Source organism: Piliocolobus tephrosceles, chromosome 20, assembly GCF_002776525.5.
Source record: "Piliocolobus tephrosceles isolate RC106 chromosome 20, ASM277652v3, whole genome shotgun sequence".
NCBI classification, from domain to species: Eukaryota; Metazoa; Chordata; class Mammalia; order Primates; family Cercopithecidae; genus Piliocolobus; species Piliocolobus tephrosceles.
In genome coordinates this window covers 7436166-7460619 of record NC_045453.1, presented here as the reverse complement: position 1 = coordinate 7460619, position 24454 = coordinate 7436166, and the positions used below count along the sequence as shown (strand labels likewise).

Sequence of the window (24454 nt, the reverse complement as noted above, 5' to 3'; positions counted from 1 at the left end):
ACTCCACTGTAAGATGCAATATATCTCCTCCTTTTATGTAAAAGGAGATACCAAAACCTACATATTTAAGAAGAAAGGCTGTGCAGACTAAATAAGCTCATGTGTGTTAAGCATATGGTACACTGCTTGGCACAAAGCAGGGGCTCAAAGGATGAGTGCCCCTCTAATTTCTTCATGATCCCCTCCCCCAAAGGAGACCCTGCCCCTTCCACTGGTCCAGAACGCTATCAGCCCCAGGGCTGATTTTTGCATTCTTTTAGAATCCCATTCCCCCTTTTTTCTTTTTCTTTTCTTTTCTTTTTTATTTTTTGAGACAGGCTTGCTCTGTTGCCCCGGCTGGAGTGCAGTGGTGTGATCTCGGCTCACTGAGACCTCCGATCCTCGGGTTCAAGTGATTCTCCTGTCTCAGTCTCCCAAGTAGCTGGGATTACAGGTGCCCGCCACCTCATCCAGCTAAATTTTTTGTATTTTTAGTAGAGATGGGGTTTCACCATGTTGGCCAGGCTGGTCTCGAACTCCTCACCTCAGGTGATCTGCCTGCCTCTGCCTCCCAAAGTGCTGGCCATTTTTTTTCTTTTTTTTTTTTTTTGAGACAAGGTCTTGCTCTGTCATCCAGGCCAGAAGGTAGCAGCGTGATCTTGGCTCGCTGCAGCTTCAACCTCCCAGGCTCAAGTGATTCTCCCACCTCAGCCTTCCCAGTAGCTGAGACTACAGGCGTGCGCCACCATGCCTGGGTAATTCTCATGTTTTCTGTAGAGACAGGTTTCACCATGTTGCCCAGGCTGATCTCAAACTCCTGGGCTCAAGTGATCCTCCCGCCATGGCCTCCCAAAGTGCTGGGATTATAGGCATGAGCCACTGCGCCTGGCTGATTCCCCCTTTTCTTTCTCTCATTATGGTTTGTGATTTTTTTTTTTTTTTTGAGACAGAGTCTCGCTGTCACCCAGGCTGGAGTTATGGTTTGTGATTTTACTTACTTTATTATTTAACTATTTTATCTCTTCAACTGCTTTCCAAGTTACATAAGGGCAAAGGCAGATGGTGCCATTTTGTCTCTGCAGTATTCCCCAACATCCAATAAAAGGCTTGTGGGAACACAGAGATGTTTGAAAAATGTACATCTGTTCACATCATTTCTGGTTTAAAATTCTCCAGTGGCATATGGATTGCACTTTGAATAAAGCCCAAATTCTCAACCATGGCCAATAGGTCCCTATCTGATTGCCCCTAGTCTTTCCATCCACAGCTTCTTCTATTCTCTCCACTTGAGCCATACTTGTTTTCTTTCTGATCCTCAAACATACCTTGCCCTTTCCCCACTCAGTCCGTTCCTTCTGCTTGGAAGCTCTGATCAATTTCTCATCCTTTAGGTCTTAGCTCAAATCACCTCTTTGTAGAGTCTTCCCTGATCATCTTATCTAGTGTTACCACCCTTATTATTACACCAGTAGTTATTCTCAATCATACACTGTTCCCTTCCCTCCCTCCCTTCCTTCTTTCCTTTGACTGAGTCTGGCTCTGTCGCCCAGGCTGGAGTACAATGGCACTATCTTGGCTCGCTATAGCCTCCGCCTTCCAGGTTCAAGTGATTCTCTTGCCTCAGCCTCCTGAGTAGCTGGGACTACAGGTACAGGCCACCATGCCTGGCTAATTTTTGTAATTTTAGTAGAGACGGGGTTTCACCATGTTGGGCAGGCTGGTTTCAAACTCCTGACAAGTCATCCGGCTACCTCAGCCTTCCAAAGTGCTGGGATTACAGGCATGAGCCACCGCGCCCAGCCTGTTTCATTTTCTTCACAAATACGAAATTTCCTTGCACATTTAATATTATTATTGTTAATATTTAAGCACTTACTATATATTAATTAATGAAGTGTGCTGCTTAATGCTTATTAATGAGCTCTCCAAACCCCAAACCCCTGATTTGTAGTGTTTGCTGATTCCTGTGGTGTAAACACTTGCATCAGGAGGTTTTCAATCTATCAACCTGAGGAAACTGAACACGACCATTTGGGAAGAGAAAGATATAGTATTTGCCGTACTGATACAGTGGTGGTAAATAATCTCAAAAGCACATATAAAACAAAAGTGTGGTAAAATAATTAGAAAGTGAAGTGTTGAATATGTATTCCCTTGTTTTCAATATAAGTTATTTAACTGTAGGTTTATATATCTTAATTTTCAAAAATGGTTGTGTTTAAAAGTGACTGGCAAAATTTCTTTTTTTTTTTTTTTTAAGACGGAGTCTCGCTCTGTCGCCCAGGCTGGAGTGCAGTGGCCTGATCTCAGCTCACTGCAAGCTCCGCCTCCCGGGTTTACGCCATTCTCCTGCCTCAGCCTCCCAAGTAGCTGGGATTACAGGCGCCCGCCACCTCGCCCGGCTAGTTTTTTGTATTTTTTAGTAGAGACAGGGTTTCACCGTGTTAGCCAGGATGGTCTCGATCTCCTGACCTCGTGATCCGCCCGTCTGGGCCTCCCAAAGTGCTGGGATTACAGGCTTGAGCCACCGCGCCCGGCCCGACTGGCAAAATTTCTAAGCCTTCCGGCGGAGCACAATAACACAAGCCTGTAATCGCAGCACTTTGGAAGGCCTAGGCAGGCGGATCGCCTGAAGTCGGGAGTTCGAGACCAGCCTGACCAACATGGAGAAACCCTGTCTCTACTAAAATTACAAAAAATTAGCCAGGCGTGGTGGCACATGCCTGTAATCCCAGCTACTCAGGAGGCTGAGGCGGGAGAATCGCTTGAACCTGAGAAGCGGAGGTTGCAGTGAGCTGAGATCGTGCCATTGCACTCCAACCTGGGCAACAAGAGTGAAACTCCGTTTCCCAAAAAAAAAAAAAAAAAAAAGATTCTAAGCTTTTCTCAACCGTCCCTAGTGAGCCTATAATCAGCACCTTTTCCAGCACAGAAGGGTTAAGCGACTTGTTGAAGGTTGCAGAGCTAATGTATCAGTCTACTACCCCCAAATGTATCCGTAGAACCTAACATAGTGCCTAGAAAATAGTTGGCATTTAACAAACAACTGCCAGGAAAAAAAAACAAAAAACAAAACCACATTTAACATAAAGTGTTAAAAACATAAAAAGTTACCAGCCTGGGCAACACAGCAAAACCCTGTCTCTACTAAAAGTACAAAACTTAGCCGGGCATGGTGGTGCGCACCTGTGGTCCCAGCTACTCTGGAGCCCGGGAGGTCCAGGATGCAGTGAGCCGGGATTGAGCCACTGCACCCCAGCCTGGGCGACTGAGACCCTGTCTCAAAAGCAAAAAACCACCAAACATAAAAGATAAACATTTTGGGCTGGGCGCGGTGGCTCACGCCTGTAATCCCAGCATATTGGGAGGCCAAGACGGACGGATCACCTGAGGTCAGGAGTTCCAGACCTGGCCAACATGGTGAAACCCCACCTCTAGTAAAAATACAAAGTAATAATAATAATAATAATAAGTGGGGTTGGTGGTACATTCTTGTAGTCCCAGCTACTTGGGAGGCTGAGGAGGGAGGATCTCCTAAGCCCGAGAGGTCATGGCTGCAGTGAACTGTGATCAGGGCACTCCAGCCTGACTGTCAGAGTGAGACCCTGTCTCTTAAAAAATAAAAAATAAAAAAAAGAGAAAGAGAGGCCGGTGCGGTGGTTCACGCCTGTAATCCCAGCATTTTGGGAGGCCGAGGCAGGCGGATCCCCTGAGGTCAGGAGTTCGAGATCAGCCTGGCCAACATGATGAAACCCCCACATCTACTAAAAAAAAAAAAAAAAAAAAAAAATTAGCCGCGCGTGGTGGTGGGCGCCTGTAATCCCAGCTACCTAACAGGTGGAGGTTGCAGTGAGCCGAGATCGCGCCACTGCACTCCAGCCTGGACAACAGAGCGAGACTCGGTTTCAAAAAAAATAAAAATAAAAATTTTGGCATTGAAAACATACACGCAAGAGTGAAATTAACATCTGTTTAAAAGTCTCTCAGAATCCGAGGGAGTCGACTACTTCCGCTTCTACTTTCAGCAGCGTTTCAGCCCCGCTACAGCGACGCCGTTTCTACAACGCACCTGCGATCAGAGAAGGTTTCGCCCCACCCTCTGCGCGCAGCTTGAGGCACCCGCTTTCCGTCGCTCTGGCCCGCCTCGCCGTAAGGCTTTCTGGGAGTTGTAGTCCCCACGTCTAGCCGCTCCGGCGGCAGCGGCGGCGCGCGCCCGCGCGCGGAACTACAGAGCGTGGCGCGCAGGTCGCGAGGCTCTTCCGCCTCGCCTTCCCTCACCTCCCGCGCGCCCGCCCCAGTTATCATGGCGGCTCCCTTGGCCCTGGTGCTGGTGGTGGCTGTGACAGTGCGGGCGGCCTTGTTCCGCTCCAGTCTGGCCGAGTTCATTTCCGAGCGGGTGGAGGTGGTGTCCCCGCTGAGCTCTTGGAAGAGAGGTGAGGCCACTGGCTCGAGCAGACGGTCAGGCCCCGCCTGCCCTCCCGCGGCCTCTGTGAATGGGAGGCGGGGGCAGTGACCGCCAGCGCGCGGTTCCTAGAGAAGTGACCCTCTCGTGGGGTACTCGGGGAGGGCGGGGCTGGTGAGGGGAGCGGGCGTGGGGACCGTGTCGTGAGGTTTGGGCCCTGGGGGCCGGACCACCTAGTGGTGGGGATGTGAAGGGGCGTGTCCCATTCAGTACCCTGAGCCGACGGAGTGTGGTCTGTGGAAGTGTTGGGATAAGAGGAGGAGGTGCTTGTGCAGCGCGGTTTGCAGAGGAGTTTGGGATTTGGGGCGGGATCGCGAGTGGTGCTCCCTGGGGTGAGAGGTGATGTGTGAGGGGGTCCGGGATGAGGGGACCAATTTTGCTTAAGCGAGGAGAGTGTGCGTGTGCTTTAGACGTCTCTTCTCAGTCTGGGACTTGCAGGGCAGTTTTTGTTACTGTTCCTTAGTAAGTTCTTCATCAAACATTGTTTTATACTAACGCCTACAGCGAGAAACAGAAGTTGGGCTGAAATAACTGAACAGGCTAGTGAGGGAGACAAATCGTTATAATAATTTATGAAAAGTGTACTTTCTGTGTCCACCCAGTTCCTTAGTATTTTGACCCTGAATAAACTATCCCCTCTCTTTCCAGTTTTCCTAAGAATGTGGGATTTGAGCTGACTCTTGAAGGATGTAGGGTTTTGGAAGGGAGATTAGAGAAAAGGGTAGTTCCAGGTAGCAGAAAGTAAATGGGATGAAGAAACATTCAAAGTTGTGAAATGTCCAAAGTAGGGGAGTAATGGGGTGGAAGCTAGGTTTAGGCTAGAGTTTGATGAATTAAACAAAAAAAAATTTTTTTTAACTGAAGTACAATATGCATACAATACTTATTAAGTAAGTGTAGAGTTCAATGAATTTTTACAAACTGTATTCACTCATGTAGCCAGCACCTACTTCAAGCAACAGTACCAGCACCCCAGAAGTCCCCTTTGTGTCCTTTAAATGCTAAAGTTTTTTGTGTTTTTGTTTTTTGTTTAGAGACAGGGTCTTGCTATGTCGCCCAGGCTGGTCTGGAACTCCTGGACTCAGGGAGTCTCACTTGGCCTCCCGAAGTGCTGAGATTTCAGGCGTGAGCCATGGCACCTGGCCAAGGCTAAAGTTTTGATGTTATCCCATAGAAATGTTGGCATGGGGAATGGCATAATGAATGGGTGTTTTATGAATAGAGTTGAGGTTTCTAAAAATGGTAACAGTTTATATACCTTTTCTCGTTTAGTCCTCACTTTTATTTCTATGTGATAGATGGTGTTATTTTCCCCCTTTTGCAGATGAGGGAACTGAAATTTAGAGAAGTTAATTTGCCCAGGTTTCCTACTTGGGGAATGGGAATAAAGATAGTAGTAATTCATGTCTGAGATTGTAAGACCTTGCATTTGTTACCTCTGCATACTATTTTTTTGTTGAACTAAATCAAAGCCATTTGGTCCCTGTTTTCTTCTGGGTAACTGAAGACCTGAGGCAGTATTAGGCCCTTCTTCCTCTACTCCCTATTAGGAGCATTTCTCATCTCATAATTACTTGTTTATATCCGATTTTTCCACGTTTTCTCTCTCTCTCTCTCTCCTTTGTTTTTTTTTTTTTGAGACAGAGTTTCGCTCTTGTTGCCCTGGCTGGAGTGCAATGGCGCGATCTCGGCTCACCATAACCTCTGCCTCCTGGGTTCAAGTGATTCTTCTGCCTCAGCCTCCTGGGCAGCTGGGATTACAGGCGTGCACCACCATGCCCGCCTGATTTTGTATTTTTAGTAGAGATGGGGTGTCTCCATGTTGGTCAGGCTGGTCTCGAACTCCCGACTTCAGGCGATCCGCCTGCCTCTGCCTCCCAAAGTGCTGGGATTATAGGTGTGAGCTACCGTGCGCTGTCTCCCTGTCTCTCTCTCTCTCTCTCTCTCTCTCTGTCTCTCCCCTCCTCCTCCTCTCTCCTCTCGCTCTCTCTTTTTTTTCTTTTTAAAGAGACAGGGTCTCACTCTGACAGGCTGGAGTGACAGGGTCTCACTCTGACAGCCATGACCTCTCGGGCTCAGGAGATCCTCCCTCCTCAGCCTCCCAAGTAGCTGGTAGCTGGGACTACAGGCATGTACCACCAACCCTACTTATTACTGTTATTTTGTATTTTTTGAAGAGATGGAGTTTCACTTTGTTGCCTACGCTGGTCTCAAACTCCTGGGCTTAAGTGATCCGCCCACCTCGGCCTCCCAAAGTGCTGGGATTGTAGGCATAAGCTACCACACCTGGCCTTTTCCACTACATTATGAGCTCCCTGAAGGACTCTGTTTTATTCATTCCTGAATTCTTTTATGTCTGGCATAGAGTAGGTGTGTAGTTACTGTTGAATAAATGGGGAAGAGAAGAAAGCATGGGATCTGATTACTTACAGGAGGTTACTTACAGGATAGACAGGTGAAGGATTCAAAGATGAGACAATGTTGTTTGGTGATTAAGAGCACAGTGTCTGGAATGTTAGAAAAGGTTTGACTCTGTCTCTAGCTCTGCAATTTATAAGCTGTATGAATTCTTTTTTTTTTTTTTTTGAGACAGAATTTTGCTTGTTGCTGAGGCTGGAGTGCAGTGGCACGATCTCGGCTTACTGCAACCTCCGCCTCCCAGGTTCAAGCGATTATCTTGTCTCAGCCTCCTGGGTAGCTGGGATTACAGGTGCTCACCACTGTGCCCAGCTAATTTTTGTATTTTTAGTAGAGATGGGTTTCACCTTGTTGGCCAGTCTGGTCTTAAACTCCTGACCTCAGGTGAGCCGCCCGCCTTGGCCTCCCAAAGTGCTGGGATTACAGGTGTGAGCCACTGCGCCCGGCTTTTTTTGTTGTTGTTTTTTTGAGATGGAGTCTTGGTCTGTTTCCCAGGCTGGAGTGTGGTGGTATGATCTCGGCTCACTGCAACCTCCGCCTCCCAGGTTCAAGTGATTCTTCTGCCTCAGCCTCCGAAGTAGCTGGGACTACAGGCACGTGCCACCATGCCTGGCTAATTTTTGTATTTTTAGTAGACACGGGGTTTCACCATATTGGCCAGGCTGGTCTCGATCTCCTGACCTCGTGATCCTCCCACCTTGGCCTCCCAAAGTGCTGGGATTACAGGCGTGAGCCACTGTGCCCGGCCAAGTTGTATGAATTCTAACATCAATGTTTCCATCTGTAAAATAGGAAATTATGTATCCCGTTCAATGAGATAATCCATGTTGAAGCTCAACATGATAATGAAAGCCAAAAAGGTGAATTCTAAGGTTTTGAGTTGAGATAATAGGAAAAATAGTGCTGACATGGACTGAAATAGATGAATCAGAAAGGACATAGTAGTGTTTCATGTGTGTATAATGTGATAGTACAATACTCACAGGTTTTAGTCTGGAGCTTGAGGCCAGAGTCAGGGCTAGAGAGAGAGAGAGAGATTTGTTACCCACCCATTATCTGGATCTGACTAAATCAGCATGATTATTTGTACCTTTTGGGAGGGAAGGTACTACATCTGTAAGCATTACTTTTCTTCAAAGTGTACCTTAAATGGGATGTATATATAAATACGCATATATATATTTTTTGAGATGGGGTCTTGCCCTGTTGCCCAGGCTGGGGTGCAGTGGCATGATCTCGGCTCACGTTTTTTAAAGCAGCTGATTATATAAAGCCTGAAAGACAGGCATTTAAAAATAGTAAAGTAGGACCCCTTCTGGGGTCACTGCAACCTCCACCTCCCAGGTTCAAGCGATTCTCCTACCTCAACCTCCTGAGTAGCTGGGATTATAGGCACCCACCACCACGCCCGGCTAATTTTTTGTATTTTTAGTAGAGATGGGGTTTCACCACGTTGACCAGGCTGGTCTTGAACACTTGACCTCAGGTGATCCACCCACCTGGGTCTCCCAAAGTGCTGGGATTACAGGCTTGAGCCACCATGCCCGTCCAACTTTTTAATATTGTAGTAAATGGTAGCGTTTTAAAAAATGTTTTTACCAGCCTGGGCAATATAGCAAGAGCCTGTTTCTACAACAAAAATTAAAAATTAGCTGGGTATGGTGGCATGCACCTATAGTCCCAGTTACTCGGGAGGCTGGGATGGGAGGATCACTTGAGCTTGGAAGGTTGAGGCTGCAATGAGCTATGATCACACCATTACACTCCAGCCCAGGCAACAGAGTGAGTCTCAAAAAAGAAAGACAAAAAAATGTTTTACATGTTTTATGTAATCTGACCCTTTGCCCAGATCAGTTATCAATTAAGTAATGTGATGCCATACTTAATCATCAATTAGCAGAACCACACTCCAGGCATTTGCTAGAGAATACACTAACAAATCCACTGGTATACAGTATCTAGCAAAAGCATATCTGAGATGAATTACATTTTAGGCAGTTGCCTAAAAGGTGTGCGGTCTGTCCTCTAGCTACGTACTCATAAATTTCCATCTGGATTAAACCAGACAAGTGGAGAGTGATGTGCCTGGACAGCATCATACTGGTCCCCCGTAGAGTTGCTTTTTTACTGCTCTGTGGTAGGATGCCATTGGCTAAGAGTGAGAAATGCCTTGTGATGTGACCTGATGAGTCATCTTCTTGGGTCCCCAGTAAAGCTGTTAGTGAAGGATTTAATAGCTGTTACACAGCAACCTCTTTATGCAGCTCCTTGAGGTTTCCTTTTGGTCCCAGTATAAGGACCCGTTACAATGGTCTTGAGCAATATACTTTGTTTTATTTTATGGCCACCATGAATTATAAAATTGATTAGGTTTCCTTCTTTAGGGTAGTCCTATAAAGTTTAAAGTTCTGGCCGGGCGCGGTGGCTCAAGCCTGTAATCCCAGCACTTTGGGAGGCCGAGACGGGTGGATCACGAGGTCAGGAGATCGAGACCATCCTGGCTAACCCGGTGAAACCCCGTCTCTACTAAAAAATACAAAAAACTAGCCGGGCGAGGTGGCGGGCGCCTGTAGTCCCAGCTACTTGGGAGGCTGAGGCAGGAGAATGGCCTAAACCCGGGAGGCGGAGCTTGCAGTGAGCTGAGATCCCACCACTGCACTCCAGCCTGGGCGACAGAGCGAAACTCGGTCTCAAAAAAAAAAAAAAAAAAAAAGAGAACAAGGTTTAAAATTCTAATTGTAGCCCACTCTTTACAAATATGTAGTGGTCTTTTTTCTTTTCTTTTCTGTTTTTGTTTATTTGATACAGGGTTTCCCTCTGTCACCCAGACTGGAGTGAGGTAGTGTGATCATGACATGCTGCAGCTTTGACCTCCTGGGCTCAGTTGATCTTCCCACTTCAGCCTCCGAAGTAGCTGGGACCACAGGCACACATCACCATGCCCCAGCTAATTTTTGTTTTTTTGTAGAGACAAGGTCTCCTTATGTTGCCCAGGCTGATCTCGAACTCTTTGAACCCCTGCCTACCTATTTTTTAATAGGTAACTCAGTCACATGATTCAAAAATAGAAAGTAGCTGGGTGCAGTGGCGCATGCCTGTAATCCCACCACTTTTGGAGGCCAAGGTGGGAAGACCGCTTGAGTCCAGGTGTTCAAGACCAGCCTGAGCAACATGGCAAGACACTGTCTCTACCAAAAAAAAATTTAGCTGGATGTGGTGGCGTGGGCCTGTGTTCTCAGCTACTTGGGAGGCTGAGGTGGGATGATCGCTTGTGCCCAGGAGGTTGAGGCTGCAGTGAACCATGTTTGTACCCCTGTATTCCAGTCTGGATGATAGAGTGAGACCCTGTCTCCAAAACAAAAACAAAAACAAAAACGATTTCTTTTGAATAATTATAAAATAATACATCCTCATTGCTAAATATTTAGAAAAGGAAGATGAAAAAAATCAAGCATCTTCTGTAATCTTGTCACCTAGAAATGCCATTGTGAACATTTAAATATTTATTTTTCCAGGCATTTCTCATTGCTAACATGTTCATTCTCTTTCAGATAATTAAATGAATGCTTATAAAAGTTTAAGATAAAACTCTACAAACCTATTAAAAACTATGCAATTTTGAGAAGCTGAGGCAGGCAGATCACTTGAGGTCAGGAGTTCGAGACTAGCCTGGTCAACATAGTAAAACCCTGACTCCACTAAAAATATAAAAATTAACTGGTCTGGTGGCAGGCACCTATAATCCTAGCTACTTGGTGGTTGAGGCAGGAGAATTGCTTGAACCCAGGAGGCAGAGGTTGCAGTGAGCCAAGATCACGCCACTGCACTCTGGCCTTGGTGACAGACTGAGACTGTCTCAAAAAAAAAAAAAAAAAAAAAAAAGGCAAAGGGCTGGGCATGGTGGCTCACACCTGTAATTCCAGCACCACTGTAATTCCAGCACTTTGGGAGGCTGAGGCAGGAAGATTGCTTGAGCCCAGGAGTTTGAGACCAGCCCAAGTAACATGGCAAAACCCCGTCTCTGCAAAAAATACAAAAATTAGCCAGGCATGGTGATGCACATCTGAAGTCCCAACTACTCGAGAGGCTGCGATGGGAGGATCGATTGAGCCTGAGAGGTCAAGGCTGCAGTCAGCCCTGATCATGCCACTGTACTTCAACCTGGGCGATAGAGCCAGATCCTGTCTTGGAAAAACAGTTGGCGGGGGGCAAAGGACATGAACAGACACTTCTCAAAAGAAGACATACAAGTGGCCAACAAGCATATGAAAAAATGCTCAATATAATTAGTCATTAGAGAAATGCAAATCTAAACCACAATGAGATACTATCTCATACCAGTCAGAATGACAATTATTAAAAAGTCAAAAAATAATAGATGCTGGCAAGGTTGTGGAGAAAAGGAAACACTTAGACACTGCTGGTGGGAATGTAAAGTAATTCAGCCACTATGGAAAGCAGTTTGAAGGTTTCTCAAAGAGCCTAAAACAGAACTGCCATTCGACCCGGCAATCCCATTACTAGGTATATACCTAAAGGAATAGAAATCATTCTACCCTAAAGATGCATGCATGTGTATGTTCATCACAGCAGTATTCACAATAGCAAAGACATGGAATTAACCTGAATGCCCATCAATGGTGGACTAGATAAAGAAAATATGGTACATATACACCATGGAACACTATGCAGCATAAAAAAAGAAAGGAATGAGATCATGTCCTTTGAACCAACATGGATAGAGCTGGAGACATTATCCTAAGGAAATTAATGCAAGAACAGAAAACAAAATACAGCATATTCTCACTTATAAGTGGAAGCTGAACACTGAGTACACGTGGACACAAAGACAGTAACAGTAGATACCTGGGCCTACTTGAGGGAGGAGGGTGAAGTTGGAAAAGCTACCTATCAGGTACTATGCTTATTACCTGGACGATGAGATTATCTGCACTCCAAACCTCTATGACATGCAATTTACCCATGTAACAAACCTGGACATGTACCCCCTTAACCCCCAAAAAATTTGAAAAGGAAAATAAATAAAAACCAAGAGAAATTGCTAAAATAGTCATTTTTCTAAAAATCATCAAAAAAACCTCTTATATTTTACATGCTGTGTTTTGACCTACTTTTCATTTATGAATATTTTATGGACTGCTTTTTTTCAGTAAATATAGATCTCTAATATACTTTTTAATTTTAACTCTTAATTTTAAAATAATTTTAGACTTTCAAAAAAGTTGCAAGAATTGTAGATAGAGTTCTGTTTACTTTTCATTCAGCTTCTAATGTTTAACGTTCTACATCACCATAGTGCAATGACCTAAACCAGAAAATTAACAATAATACAATGCTATTAACTAATTACAGGCCTTATTAGAACTTTATCACTTTGCCCCACTAATGTCCATTTCTAGTCCAATATCCAACCTGTGATTCCACTTTGCACTTAGTTGTTTTGTCGTCTTAGTCTCTTCTAATCTGGGATACTTCCTCGGACTTAACATTTAAAAAATTTTTAATTTAATTTTTGTTGGTACCTAGTAGGTATATATAGGCTTAATATTTTTAAGAGTACTTGCCAGTTATTGTGTGTTTCCATTTGGGTCTACCTGATGTTTTCTCACAATTAGACTGACGTTATGCTTTTTTTTTGTTTTGTTTTGTTTTTGAGAAGGAGTCTCGCTCTGTTGCCCAGGCTGGAGTGCAGTGGCACAATCTTGGCTCACTGCAACCTCTGCCTCCCAGGTTCAAGTGATTCTCCTGCCTCAGACTCCCAAGTAGCTGGGATTACAGGTGCGTGCCACCATGCCTGGCTAATTTTTGTATTTTTAACGGAGACAGGATTTTGCCATGTTGGCCAGGCTGGTCTTGAACTGCTGACCTCAGGTGATCTGCCTGCCTTAGTCTCCCAAAGTGCTGGGATACAGGTGTGAGCCACCGCCTATGTAAAATTATTATTTTTCCCCTTGCAAATATTCTATTTCTCATATTTTTGCCCACCAATTTTAGCATCCATTGATGATACTTGCCTTTTGTGATTATTACTATGCATGGAGTATGCCAAGTGGTGATTTTCTATTTCATTGTTCTTTCTACATTTGATTCTTAGAATTCTCTGTAGGGAAAAGCTCTCCTTTCTCTTCCACTTATTTATTTATTATTTTCCCATAGTATAATTTTAAGTATAAAGTATTCCATTATATAGAGATACATATTATGTCATAATTCATTTAAATAAATCTTCATTAATGGGCATTCAGATTACTTCTAATTGTTCAGTACTCTGAGCACTGTAAGGAACATACCTCTTTGGGTACTTGTCAAGTTATTTCCCTAGGATAAACTGCCCTAAGAAGTACCATATCTGGATCAGAAGGCACACACTTGAAAAGCACATATTGCCCTACTGAAAAGTTAATACAAATGAGCAGCATATGAGAGTGACTGCCCATTTCCTCACACTATGGCAACATTTCTCACCAGCTTCTAATTTGTTATCTTATTGTGCTTTGGAATGGGGAAGATTATGCATAAATGAGACGTTTTTGAGAGAGGGTGAGAGTTACAAGGAACTAGAAGGAAGCAGATCGTTTAACATAAAACTGTCTTATAATGAGTGCTGCCCACAATGCAAAAGGATGCTGTCCATGAAAAAGAGTTTCCCGTCATCAGAAATGTTCAAGACTTAAAGCCACTTGCTGGAGATGAGGTAAAGGGAGTTAGATAAACTCAGTGAGGCCCTTTTTGGTTCTGGGGGTATCTAACAATTTGGTCTATAGCTGCCTGCTTAGTCTGAGTTAACTTGTATGTCTTATTTTTCAGTGGTTGAAGGCCTTTCACTGTTGGACTTGGGAGTATCTCCATATTCTGGAGCAGTATTTCATGAAGTAAGTGTTCTTATTTTCTTTTCTGGGTACCAAGAGTAGTTTACAGTCACAGATACCAAAGCCTAACCTCTGTTTTGTACAAACATTTAAAAAGATGTATTCTTGACAATCGTATTTAGAAATAGCCCGTTTTTAGATGTTCTCTGCATAAGAAACAGGTTTTGCAATTGGAATGGAAATGATCCAGATTAAGATTGTAACTGGGGAAGCAGATGAGGCTTCTGTAGAAGTTACCATTTGTAATGGCAAATAAGTTGCAAACAGTCCTTAGTCCACAAATAGGTTGTATGCTAATTAGCATGTAATTTGTTGTTTGGAATATGGTTTCCCATGAAAACTATGGCAGTAATGTTGTTTTCTTTTTTTTTTTTTTTTTTTTTTTATTGAGACGGAGTCTCACTTTGTCTCCCAGGCTGGAGTACAGTGGCACGATCTCGGCTCACTGCAAGCTCTGCCTCCTGGGTTCATGCCATTCTCCTACCTCAGCCTCCCAAGTAGCTGAGACTACAGGCACCCACCACCATGCCCAGCTAATTTTTTTTGTATTTTTAGTAGAGACGGGGTTTCACCGTGTTAGCCAGGATGGTCTCAATCTGCTTGACCTCGTGATCTGCCCACCTTGGCCTCCCAAAGTGCTGGGATTACAAGCGTGAGCCACCGCGCCTGGCAGTAATGTTGTTTTCTTAGAAAGCCCACAAAAGCTTACTTAACCCATAAAATTAGGTTTTTTTTTTTTTTTTTTGACAGGGTCTTACTCTGTCACCCAGGCTAGAGTGCAGTGACAATCATGGTTCACTGCAGTCTCGACCTCCTGGGCTCAAGCGATCCTCCTACTTGAGCCTCCTAAGTAGCAGGGACCACAAGTGTGCACCACCATGCTAATTTTAAATAAAATTAGCTCTTAAGAATAGTAAAAACAGGCCAGGTGCAGTGGCTTACACCTGTAATCCCAGCACTTTGGGAGGCCAAAACAGGCAGATCACGAGGTCAGGAGTTCAAGACCAGCCTGGCCAATATAAAACCCAGTTCTACTAAACATACAAAAACCAGCTGGGCATGGTGGCAGGTGCCTGTAATCCCAGCTATTTGGGAGGCTGAGTCAGAATTGTTTGAACCTGGGAGGCAGAGTTTACAGTGAGCCAAGACTGCACCATTGCACTCCGGCCTGTGCCACAGGGTGAGACTCCATCTCAAAAAAAAAAAAAAAAGGAATAGTAAAAACACTCTTAATTAGGTCCAGATTATCTCTTGTTTACAGCAACAGCTTCCTGACAGGTCTTTCTGCATTCAGTCTTGCTCATTTACTCTATTCTTTAGTCAGAGCCATCTTTCTAAAATGTGAATCTGTTTTTGTCACTGTCTTGCTCGGCACCTTTGAATGTTCACCATTGACCTCAGGATAAAAGGGCATAGAGGCATACAAAGCTCTGAAGATCCTCCTCACCACATCCACCACATTTCTTTCCGCTGCCCTTGCCATTCTTTTTTTTTTTTTTTTATGAGATTGAGTCTCATTCTGTCGCCCAGGCTGGAGGGCAGTGGCGCAGTCTCCGCTCACTGCAAGCTCCGCCTCCCGGGTTCACCCCATTCTCCTGCCTCAGCCTCCCGAGTAGCTGGGACTACAGGTGCCCATGACCATGCCCAGCTAAGTTTTTTTGTAGTTTTAGTAGAGACGGGGTTTCACCGTGTTAGCCAGGATGGTCTCAATCTCCTAACGTCATGATCCGCCTGCCTTGGCCTCCCAAGGTGCTGGGATTACAGGTGTGAGCCACCGCTCCTGGCTGCCCTTTCCATTCTTATTGGCCATATCATTTTAAAGAAGTTTTCTAATTTGACAGTGTACCTTCTAATTTTTTTTTAAAGACAGGGTCTTACTCTGTCACCCAGGCTGGAATGTAGTGGCATGATCACGGCTCACTACAGCCTCAACCTCCTAGACTTAAGCAATCCTCTCACCTCAGCCTCCTGAGTAGCTGGGACTACAGATGTACACTACCACAGCTGGCTAATTTTTAAAAATGTCTTTGATGGGGTCTTGCTATGTTGCCCAGGCTGGTCTTGAACTCCTGCACTCAAGTCATCCTCCCGTCTTGGCCTCAGAAAGTGTTGGGATTACAGGCATGAGCCACTGTGCTTGGCCTTAATTTTTTTTTCTTTCTTTTTTTTTTTTTGAGACAGTCTTGCTCTGTCACCCATGCTGGAGTGCAGTGGCGCAATCTTGGCTCACTGCAACCTCCACCTCCCAGGTTCAAGCAAGTCCTCTGCCTCAGCCTCCCGAGCAGCTGGGACCACAGGCACGCGCCACTATGCCCAACTAATTTTTGTATTTTTAGTAGAGACGGGGTTTCACTGTATTGGCCAGGCTGGGCTCGAACTCCTGACTTTGTGATCTGCCTGCCTTGGCCTCCCAAAGTGCTGGGATTACAGGTGTGAGCCACCGCGGCCAGCTGGCCTTAATTTTTATAGTTATCTCTCTCATATGTACTTTGAGAACAGTTTTTTTTGTTTGTTTTTTGTTTTTTGGCTCTCCTATCTAATCTTTCAAAAGCATTCAACTTGGTCCTCATAGAAATAACAACTGTCTTTTGCATTTTAATTTTTATCTCTGTGTTAATATCTAATCAAACTGCAATAACAAGAACTGGCAGAAACAGGTTAGGAACAACTTAAGAGACTTTTTTTTTTTTTTTTTTTTTTTTGAGACAGTTTTACCCTTTTGCCTAGGTGGAGCGAAGTGGCGCCATCTCGGCTCATTGCAACCTCTGCAACCCCCCACCCCCCCTACCCCACCTTGGATTCAAGGGATTCTCCTACGTCAGCATCCCAAGTAGCTGGAGTTATAGGCGTGTGCCACCATTCCCGGCTAATTTTTGTATTTTTAGTAGAGACAGGGTTTTGCCACCTTGGCCAGGCTGCTCTTGAACTCTTGACCTCAGGTGATCCACCTGCCTCGACCTCCCAAAGTGCTAGGATTACAGGCTTGAGCCACTGTGCCTGGACAAGAGACTCTTAATAAGCACACAGGGCCAGGTGGCCGGGAGGCCGAGGCGGGCAGATCATAAGGTCGGGAGTTCAAGACCAGCCTGGCCAATATGGTAAAACCCCATCTCTACTAAAAATACAAAAAATTAGACAGGCGTGGTGGCGAGCGCCTGTAGACCCAGCTATTTAGGAAGCTGAGGCAGGACAATGGTGTGAACCTGAGAGGTGGAGCTTGCAGTGAGCCGAGATCGTGCCATTACACTCCAGCCTGGGTGGGTGACAGAGCGAGACTCCATCCCCAAAAGAAAAAAAAAAAAAGCTGTCTCTCATCACCTTAGTCTTGCAAAGAATCTTATGCTTATCCTTTTCCTGGCTCATATCATACTCTTGAAATTGCCTCTGTGTTTATTTTACTCATTATGATATATTGTCTTCATAACAGGTACTGTCCCCTTCTGATCACTTATTCCTAGTGCCTACCTCTATCAGCATATGCATTACAATCCTTCCCTGCCTTCTCTCTTTCTTTTAGTAAAGATTTGTTAAATATTCACTAAATGCCAGCTACTCTGCTAGGTGTTAGGGATACAAAACAAGACACAGTCCCTGGTTTCATGGTGCTTATACTTCTGAGAGAAACAGACAATAAGTTAGTAAAAAAAAGAAACAAATTTCAGAGCCAAGGGTATCACCAGGGATAAAATACATTTCATAGTGATAAAAAAAAAATAGCGATCCTAAATGTTTATGTACCAAATTACAGAGCTTCAAAATATATGAAGTAAAGACTGATAGAACTACAAGGAGAAATAGATCCACAATTACAGAGATTTCAATATACCTTTCTCAATGATTGGTAGTACAAGCAGACAGAAAATCAGCAAATATATAAAAGACTTGAATAACAACCAACTTGGGCTGGATGTGGTGGCTCACGCCTGTAAACTTTGGGAGGCCAAGACGGGTGGATCACTTGAGGTCAGGAGTTTGAGACCAGCCTGACCAACATGGTGAAAATAGGTGAAAAGCCTCCCATGTAGCTGGGACTACAGGCACCTGCCACCACACCCGGCTAATTTTTTGTATTTTTAGTAGAGACAGGGTTTCACAGTGTTAGCCAAGATGGTCTCGATCTCCTGACCTCATGATCCGCCCGTCTTGGCCTCCCAAAGTGCTGGGATTACAGGCGTGAGCCACTGCGCCCAGCCCTCCAGTAACATATTCTTAATTAACCCATGGATCAAAGAAAAAATCAGAAAGGAAATTAGAAAGTATTTTGAAATGAATGAAAATGAAACACAACCCATCAAAATATGTGGGATGTCACTAAGTAGTTCTTAGGGAGAGATTTATAGCACCAAATGCTTATATTAGAAAAGAAGACCTCAAGTCAATGACCACAGCTTCTACCTTAAGAAACTAGGAAAAGATAAAATTATACTCAAAACAAAACTAATAGTGAAAATCACTGAAACAAAGCATTAAAATTAATAAACTTGGGAATGATGGATATGTTCACTTTCTTTTTTTTTTTTCTTTTGAGACGGAGTCTCGCGCCCAGGCTGGAGTGCAGTGGCTGGATCTCAGCTCACTGCAAGCTCCGCCTCCTGGGTTCACGCCATTCTCCTGCCTCAGCCTCCCGAGTAGCTGGGACTACAGGCGCCCGCCAAATTGCCCGGCTAGTTTTTTGTATTTTTTAGTAGAGATGGGGTGTCACCGTGTTAGCCAGGATGGTCTCGATCTCCTGACCTCATGATCCGCCCGTCTCGGCCTCCCAAAGTGCTGGGATTACAGGCTTGAGCCACCGCGCCCGGCCTTGTTCATTTTCTTGATTGTAATGGTTTTATGGATGTACACATAGGTCAAAATTTGTCAAATTGAGGCCAGGCACGGTGGCTCAGGTCTGTAATCCTAGCACTTTGGGAGGACAAGGTGGGAGGATTGCTTGAGCCTAGGAGTTTAAGACAAGCCTGGGCAACATAGTGAGACTCTGTCTCTTCCCCCAGGAAAAAAAAAAAAAAATTAGCTGGTTGTGGTGGAATGTGCCTGTAGTTCTAGTTACTCAGGTCGCTGAGGTAGGAGGATCGCTTGATTCTGGAAGGTCTAAGCTGCAGTAAGCCATGATTATACCTCTGCACCCCAGCCTGGGCAACAGAGTAAAACCATGACTCAAAAAACAAAAATAAAAACAAACCAAATCGCTGGGACTACAGATGCATGCTACCACTCCCAGCTAATTCTTTTTTTTTTTCTCATAGAGATGGGGTTCTCACTTTGTTGCCCAGGATGGTCTCAACCTCCTGGCCTCAAGTGATCCTCCCACCTCGGCCTCCTAAAGTGTTGTGATTGCAGGTGTGAGCCACCGGAGCTGTCTGGAACCTGGATTTAAATGCGAATCTGACTCCAAAGTCTTTGTTCTTTCTACCATGCTAACTTGTTCTCACTAAAAAGCCTGTCAGTAACCTCTACAATGTTATCGGACACATTCGTGCATATGGTTTAGTGTTGGGAAGAGGTGCTCCTGAGTCATCAGCATGGGCTCACTAAAACCAAGTCATGCACTTCCCTTCTGGTTCTAGTGGATTGGTGAATGGGTTTGCAGTAGCAGACCAACCTACTTTCCAAGAACAACTAGAAAAGCAGGATGACTATGAAAAAAAGAAAAAAACCCACATCTGCTGGAAGGCATTGGAAAGTACCAAGATAGCCAGGACTCCAGGGACTAAGATCCCAGAGGGGAAAGTACAAAAAGTAATACGAACAGTCTGAGCTGCTTTGTCCTTGAAGCATTTACCAATTTGTGAGTGACACAGGCAGAGAAGCAGAACAGAAATTGACTGGCTAGAGACCAAGAAGTTCAGCAGAGCTATTGGCAGTCTCAGGCTGCTGGGGAAATAAAAATTTGAGTGCAGGACCAGCCAAAATGGCAAGGCTCTGGTAAAGGGCTTGCCTTTAGGCTGGAACTTCTGAAGGACTACACTCTAGGAGTAAGGGTAGACCAATATAGACTAGTTTTAGGAAGACTAAATCCAGCTTCAAATTAGCTCAATCCCTAAAGTGAAACAACAATATTGTAATTACCAGCTTAAAGAAATCTTTTCCAGGGCCAGGCGTGGTGGCTCAAGCCTGTAATCCCAGCACTTTGGGAGGCCGAGACGGGTGGATCACGAGGTCAGGAGATTGAGACCATCCTGGCTAACATGGTGAAACCCCATCTCTACTAAAAAATACAAAAAACTAGCTGGGCGAGGTGGCGGGCGCCTGTAGTCCCAGCTACTGGGGAGGCTGAGGCAGGAGAATGGCGTGAACCCAGGAGGCAGAGCTTGCAGTGAGCTGAGATCCGGCTACTGCACTCCAGCCTGGGCACAGAGCGAGACTCCGTCTCAAAAAAAAAAAAAGAAATCTTTTCCAGAAGAAAAGACCCTCATCTGAGCTGCTGTAGTTTTTCATACACAATGTCTGTCATTCAATAAAAAATTACTAACCATTGGCTGGGCATGGTGGCTCATACCTGTAATCCCAGTACTTTGGGAGGCTGAGGCTGGTGGATCACCTGAGGCCAGGAGTTCAAGACCAACCAGAGCAACATAGTGAAACCCTGTCTCTATTAAAAGTACAAAAATTAGGTATGGTGGTGCATGCCTGTAGTCCCAGCTACTCAGAAGGCTGAGGCAGGAGAATCACTTGAACCTGGGAGACAGGTTGCAGTGAGCTGAGTTCACCCCACTGCACTCCAGACTGGATGACAGAATGACTCCTTCTCAAAAAAAAAAAAAAAAAAGGAAAACCATTACCAAGCATAATAAGAGACAGAAAAAAATAGACAATAAAAACAGATTTACAGGTGATTTAGATATTGAAGTTATCAAACTACTTGGACTTTAAAATAGCTGTGATCAGCCAGATGCAGTGTCTCACACCTGTAATACCAGCACTTTGGGAGGCCAAGGTGGGCAGATAACTTAAGGCCAGGAGTTCAAGACCAGTCTAGCCAACATGGTAAAACCCTGTTTCTACTAAAAATACAAAAAGTAGTCAGACATGGTGGCATACGCCTGTAATCCTAGCTACTCAGGAGGCTGACGTGGGAGAATCACTTGAACCTGGGAGGCGGAAGTTGCAGTGAGCCGAGATCGCGCCACTGCATTCCAACCTGGGTGACAGAGCGAGACCTCCGTCTCAAAAAAAAAAAAAAAAAAAAAAAAGAATGTATAGATGAATTTAGCAGCAGATTACACAAAGCTAAAGAGAGGATTAGTAATATGGAAGATAAAGTCTGTTGAAAATACCCAGATTGAAGCTTGAAAAGGAAAGAAAACACAGAAGAAGAAAAAAAAATGAGATCTGAAACTCAGTAAAACAGCCCAACTTATACATCAGTGGAGTTCTAGAATGGGAGAAGAGATGGAATGGGGCAGAATCAGTATTTGAGGGGATTATGGGTGAAATTTTGTTCAAAATTTACTAAGATTTTTATTCAGAAAGCTCTACAAAACCAAGTAGGAGGAAGTCGAAAAAAAAACATATGTAATTTTGAACGTAAGTTCAAAATAAAAATGCTCAGGCTGGGCACGGTGGCTCATGCCTGTAATCGTAGCACTTTGGGAGGCCAATCCAGGCAGATCACGAGGTCAGGAGTTCAAGACCATCCTGGCTAAGACAGTGAAACCCCATCTCTACTAAAAATACAAAAAATTAGCTGGGCATGGTGACACGTGCCTGTAATCCCAGCTACTCGGGAAGCTGAGAAAGGAGAATGGCATGAACCTGGGAGGTGGAGGTTGCAGTGAGCTGAGATCGTGCCACTGCACTCCAGCCTGGGGATAGAGTGAGACTCCGTCTCTAAATCAATCATTCAATCAATCAGTCAGTCAATCACATCTTAGGTCAGGTGCAGTGGCTCATACCTGTAATCCTAAAACTTTGGGAGGCTGAGGCAGGTGGATTGCTTGAGCCCAGGAGTTCAAGACCAGCTTGGGCAACATGGCGAAACTCTGTCTCTACAAAAAATACAAAAATTATGTGGGTGTGGTGGCGCACATCTGTAGTCTCACCTACTCAGGAGGGTAAGGTAGGGGGCTCACCTGAGTCTGGGAGGTCAAGGCTTCAGTGAGTCATGATCATGCCACTACACTCCTGCCTGGCCGACAGAGTGAGACTTTGTCTCAGAAAAAAAAAAAAAAAAACCCAAAAACAAAAAAAATTTTTCAAATAAGGACACAGAAAGGTGGAAAGTAAAATGACAGAAAGAAACTGTATTATGCTGACAGCTCAAAGAGGCTGATGTAACTATACTATCAGATCAAGAATATTTTAAGACAAGAAACCTTACTAGAGATGAAGAGGATTATTTTATAATGATAAAAAGATCACTGCACCCAGAAGATATAGTAATTCTACCTAGAACTGCATCTAAGAGACAGGGTCTCACTTTGTTGCCCAGGCTAGAGTGCAGCGGCACAAACAGGCTCACTGCAGCCTCCACCTCTCTGGGCTCAAGCAGTTCTCCCAACTCAGCCTCCCAAGTAGATCGGATTACAGGTGCATGCTACCTCAGCTGGCTAATTTTTAAAATATTTTATAGAGGCAGGGTTCCACTATATTGTCCAGGCTGTTCTCAAATGCCTAGGCTTAGATGATCCTCCCACCTTAGTCCCACAAAGTGCTGAGATTACAGGCATGAGCCACTGTGCCTGACTGGGTGATTTTTAACATCCCTCTTTCAGTCAGTGATAGAACAAACAGACCAAAAAAAATCAATAAGGATATAGAAGATTTGAACAAATCATTAGCAAACTGAACCTACATGTCACATATAGAATGATGCAGCCATAGGTGTTAGTATGCATATTCGAATGTACCTGCAGCACTTATCAAAGTTGACCATATAATGGATCGTTCAGCAAGTCACAACACATTTTAAATGATTGCAATCATACAGTGTATTTTCTATTACCACAATAGAGTTAAGCCAGAAAGAAATTACAAAAATATAAAAAGAATGGGAGGCCAAGGCGGGCGGATCATGAGGTCAGGAGATTGAGACCAGCCTGGCCAACATAGTGAAACTCCATCTCTACTGAAAATACAAAAAAATTAGGCCGGGCACAGTGGCTCACACCTGTAATCCTAGCACTTTGGGAGGCTGAGGTGGGTCAGGAGTTTGAGACCAGCCTGGCCAAGATGGTGAAACCCCATCTCTACTAAAAATACAAAAATTAGCCAGGTGCAGTGGCACGCTGCTGTAATCCCAGCTACTTGGGAGGCTGGGGCAGGAGAATCACTTGAACCTGGGAGGTGGAGGTTGCAGTGAGCCAAGATTGTGCCACTGCACTCTAGCCTGGGCAACAGAGCAAGACTCCATCTCAAACAAACAAACAAAAACGGCTGGGCATGATGGCTCACACCTGTAATCTCAGCACTATGGGAGGCCTAGGTGGGTGGATCCCCTGAGATCGGGAGTTTGAGACTAGCCTGACCAACACGGAGAAACCCTGTCTCTACTAAAAATACAAAATTAGCCAGGCGTGGTGGCTGAGGCAGGAGAATTGCTTGAACCCAGGAGGCGGAGGTTGCGTTGAGCTGAGATCGTGCCATTGCACTCCAACCTGAGCAACAACAGCAAAACCCCATCTCAAAATAAATATATAAATAATCTAAAAAATTAGCCAGGCATGGTGACGGGCACCTGTAATCCTAGCTACTGGGGAGGCTAAGGCAGGAGAATCATTTGAACCATGGAGGCAGAGGTTGCAACAAGCGAGATCATGCCACTGCACACCAGCCCCGGCAACAGTGCGAGACTCTGTCCCAAAAAAAAAAGAAAAGAGAAAAAGAAAACTCCTAAGTGTTTGGAAATTGAACATGGTACATTTTAAAGTAGTCTCAAAGAAGAAATGTTACTGGCAATTAGAATATATTTTCAACTGAATGATATTGAAAAAAATGGCTGGGCACAGTTGCTCCCACCTGTCATGCCAGCAGTTTGGGAGTCTGAGGCAGGTGGATCACTTGAGGTTAGGAGTTCCAGACCAGCCTGGCCAACATGGTGAAACCCCATCTCTACTAAAAATCCAAAAATTAGCTGGGCGTGGTGGCAGGCGTCTGTAAGCCCAGCTACTTGGGAGGCTGAGGCAGGAGAATCACTTGAACCCAGGAGGCGGAGGTTGCAGTGCTCCAAGATCATATCATTGCACTCCAGCCTGGGTGACAGAACAAGACTCCATCTCAAAAAAACCCAACATCAAGTCTTGTGTGATGTAACTACATCCGTACTCTTAGGAAAATTTATTGCCTTAAACAATAAAAAATGAAATACTAGGCCGGGCGCGGTGGCTCAAGCCTGTAATCCCAGCACTTTGGGAGGCCGAGACGGGTGGATCATGAGGTCAGGAGTTCGAGACCATCCTGGCTAACACGGTGAAACCCCATCTCTACTAAAAATACAAAAAACTAGCCGGGCGAGGTGGTGGGCGCCTGTAGTCCCAGCTACTCAGGAGGCTGAGGCAGGAGAATGGCGTAAACCCGGGAGGCGGAGCTTGCAGTGAGCTGAGATCTGGCCACTGCACTCCAGCCTGGGCAACAGAGCGAGACTCCGTCTCAAAAAAAAAAAAAAAAAAAAAAAAAAAGAAATACTATGAACAATTTTGTCAGTAAGCTTGGAAATTTAGATGAAATGGACAAATTCCTAGAAAAACACAACTTACCTAAATTGACAAAG

At 44.8% G+C, this 24454-nt stretch overlaps 1 protein-coding gene across 4 annotated transcripts in view; it reads left to right on the top strand.

Annotated features, from left to right (window-relative positions):
- The first annotated feature begins 4083 nt into the window (after positions 1-4083).
- The window catches only part of PIGU (phosphatidylinositol glycan anchor biosynthesis class U), a 118939-nt gene continuing 98568 nt past the window's right edge, over positions 4084-24454 (top strand). For 3 of the 4 annotated variants that reach the window (XM_023220475.1, XM_023220473.1, XM_026455255.1), the window contains exons 1-2: positions 4142-4412; positions 13688-13752. In XM_023220475.1, the coding sequence (XP_023076243.1) occupies positions 4283-4412; positions 13688-13752 (195 nt within the window). In that variant the 5' untranslated portion in view covers positions 4142-4282. Of the gene's footprint in view, positions 4413-13687; positions 13753-24454 lie in introns of all 4 variants that reach the window. The other variant, XM_023220474.1, reaches the window with a different exon arrangement.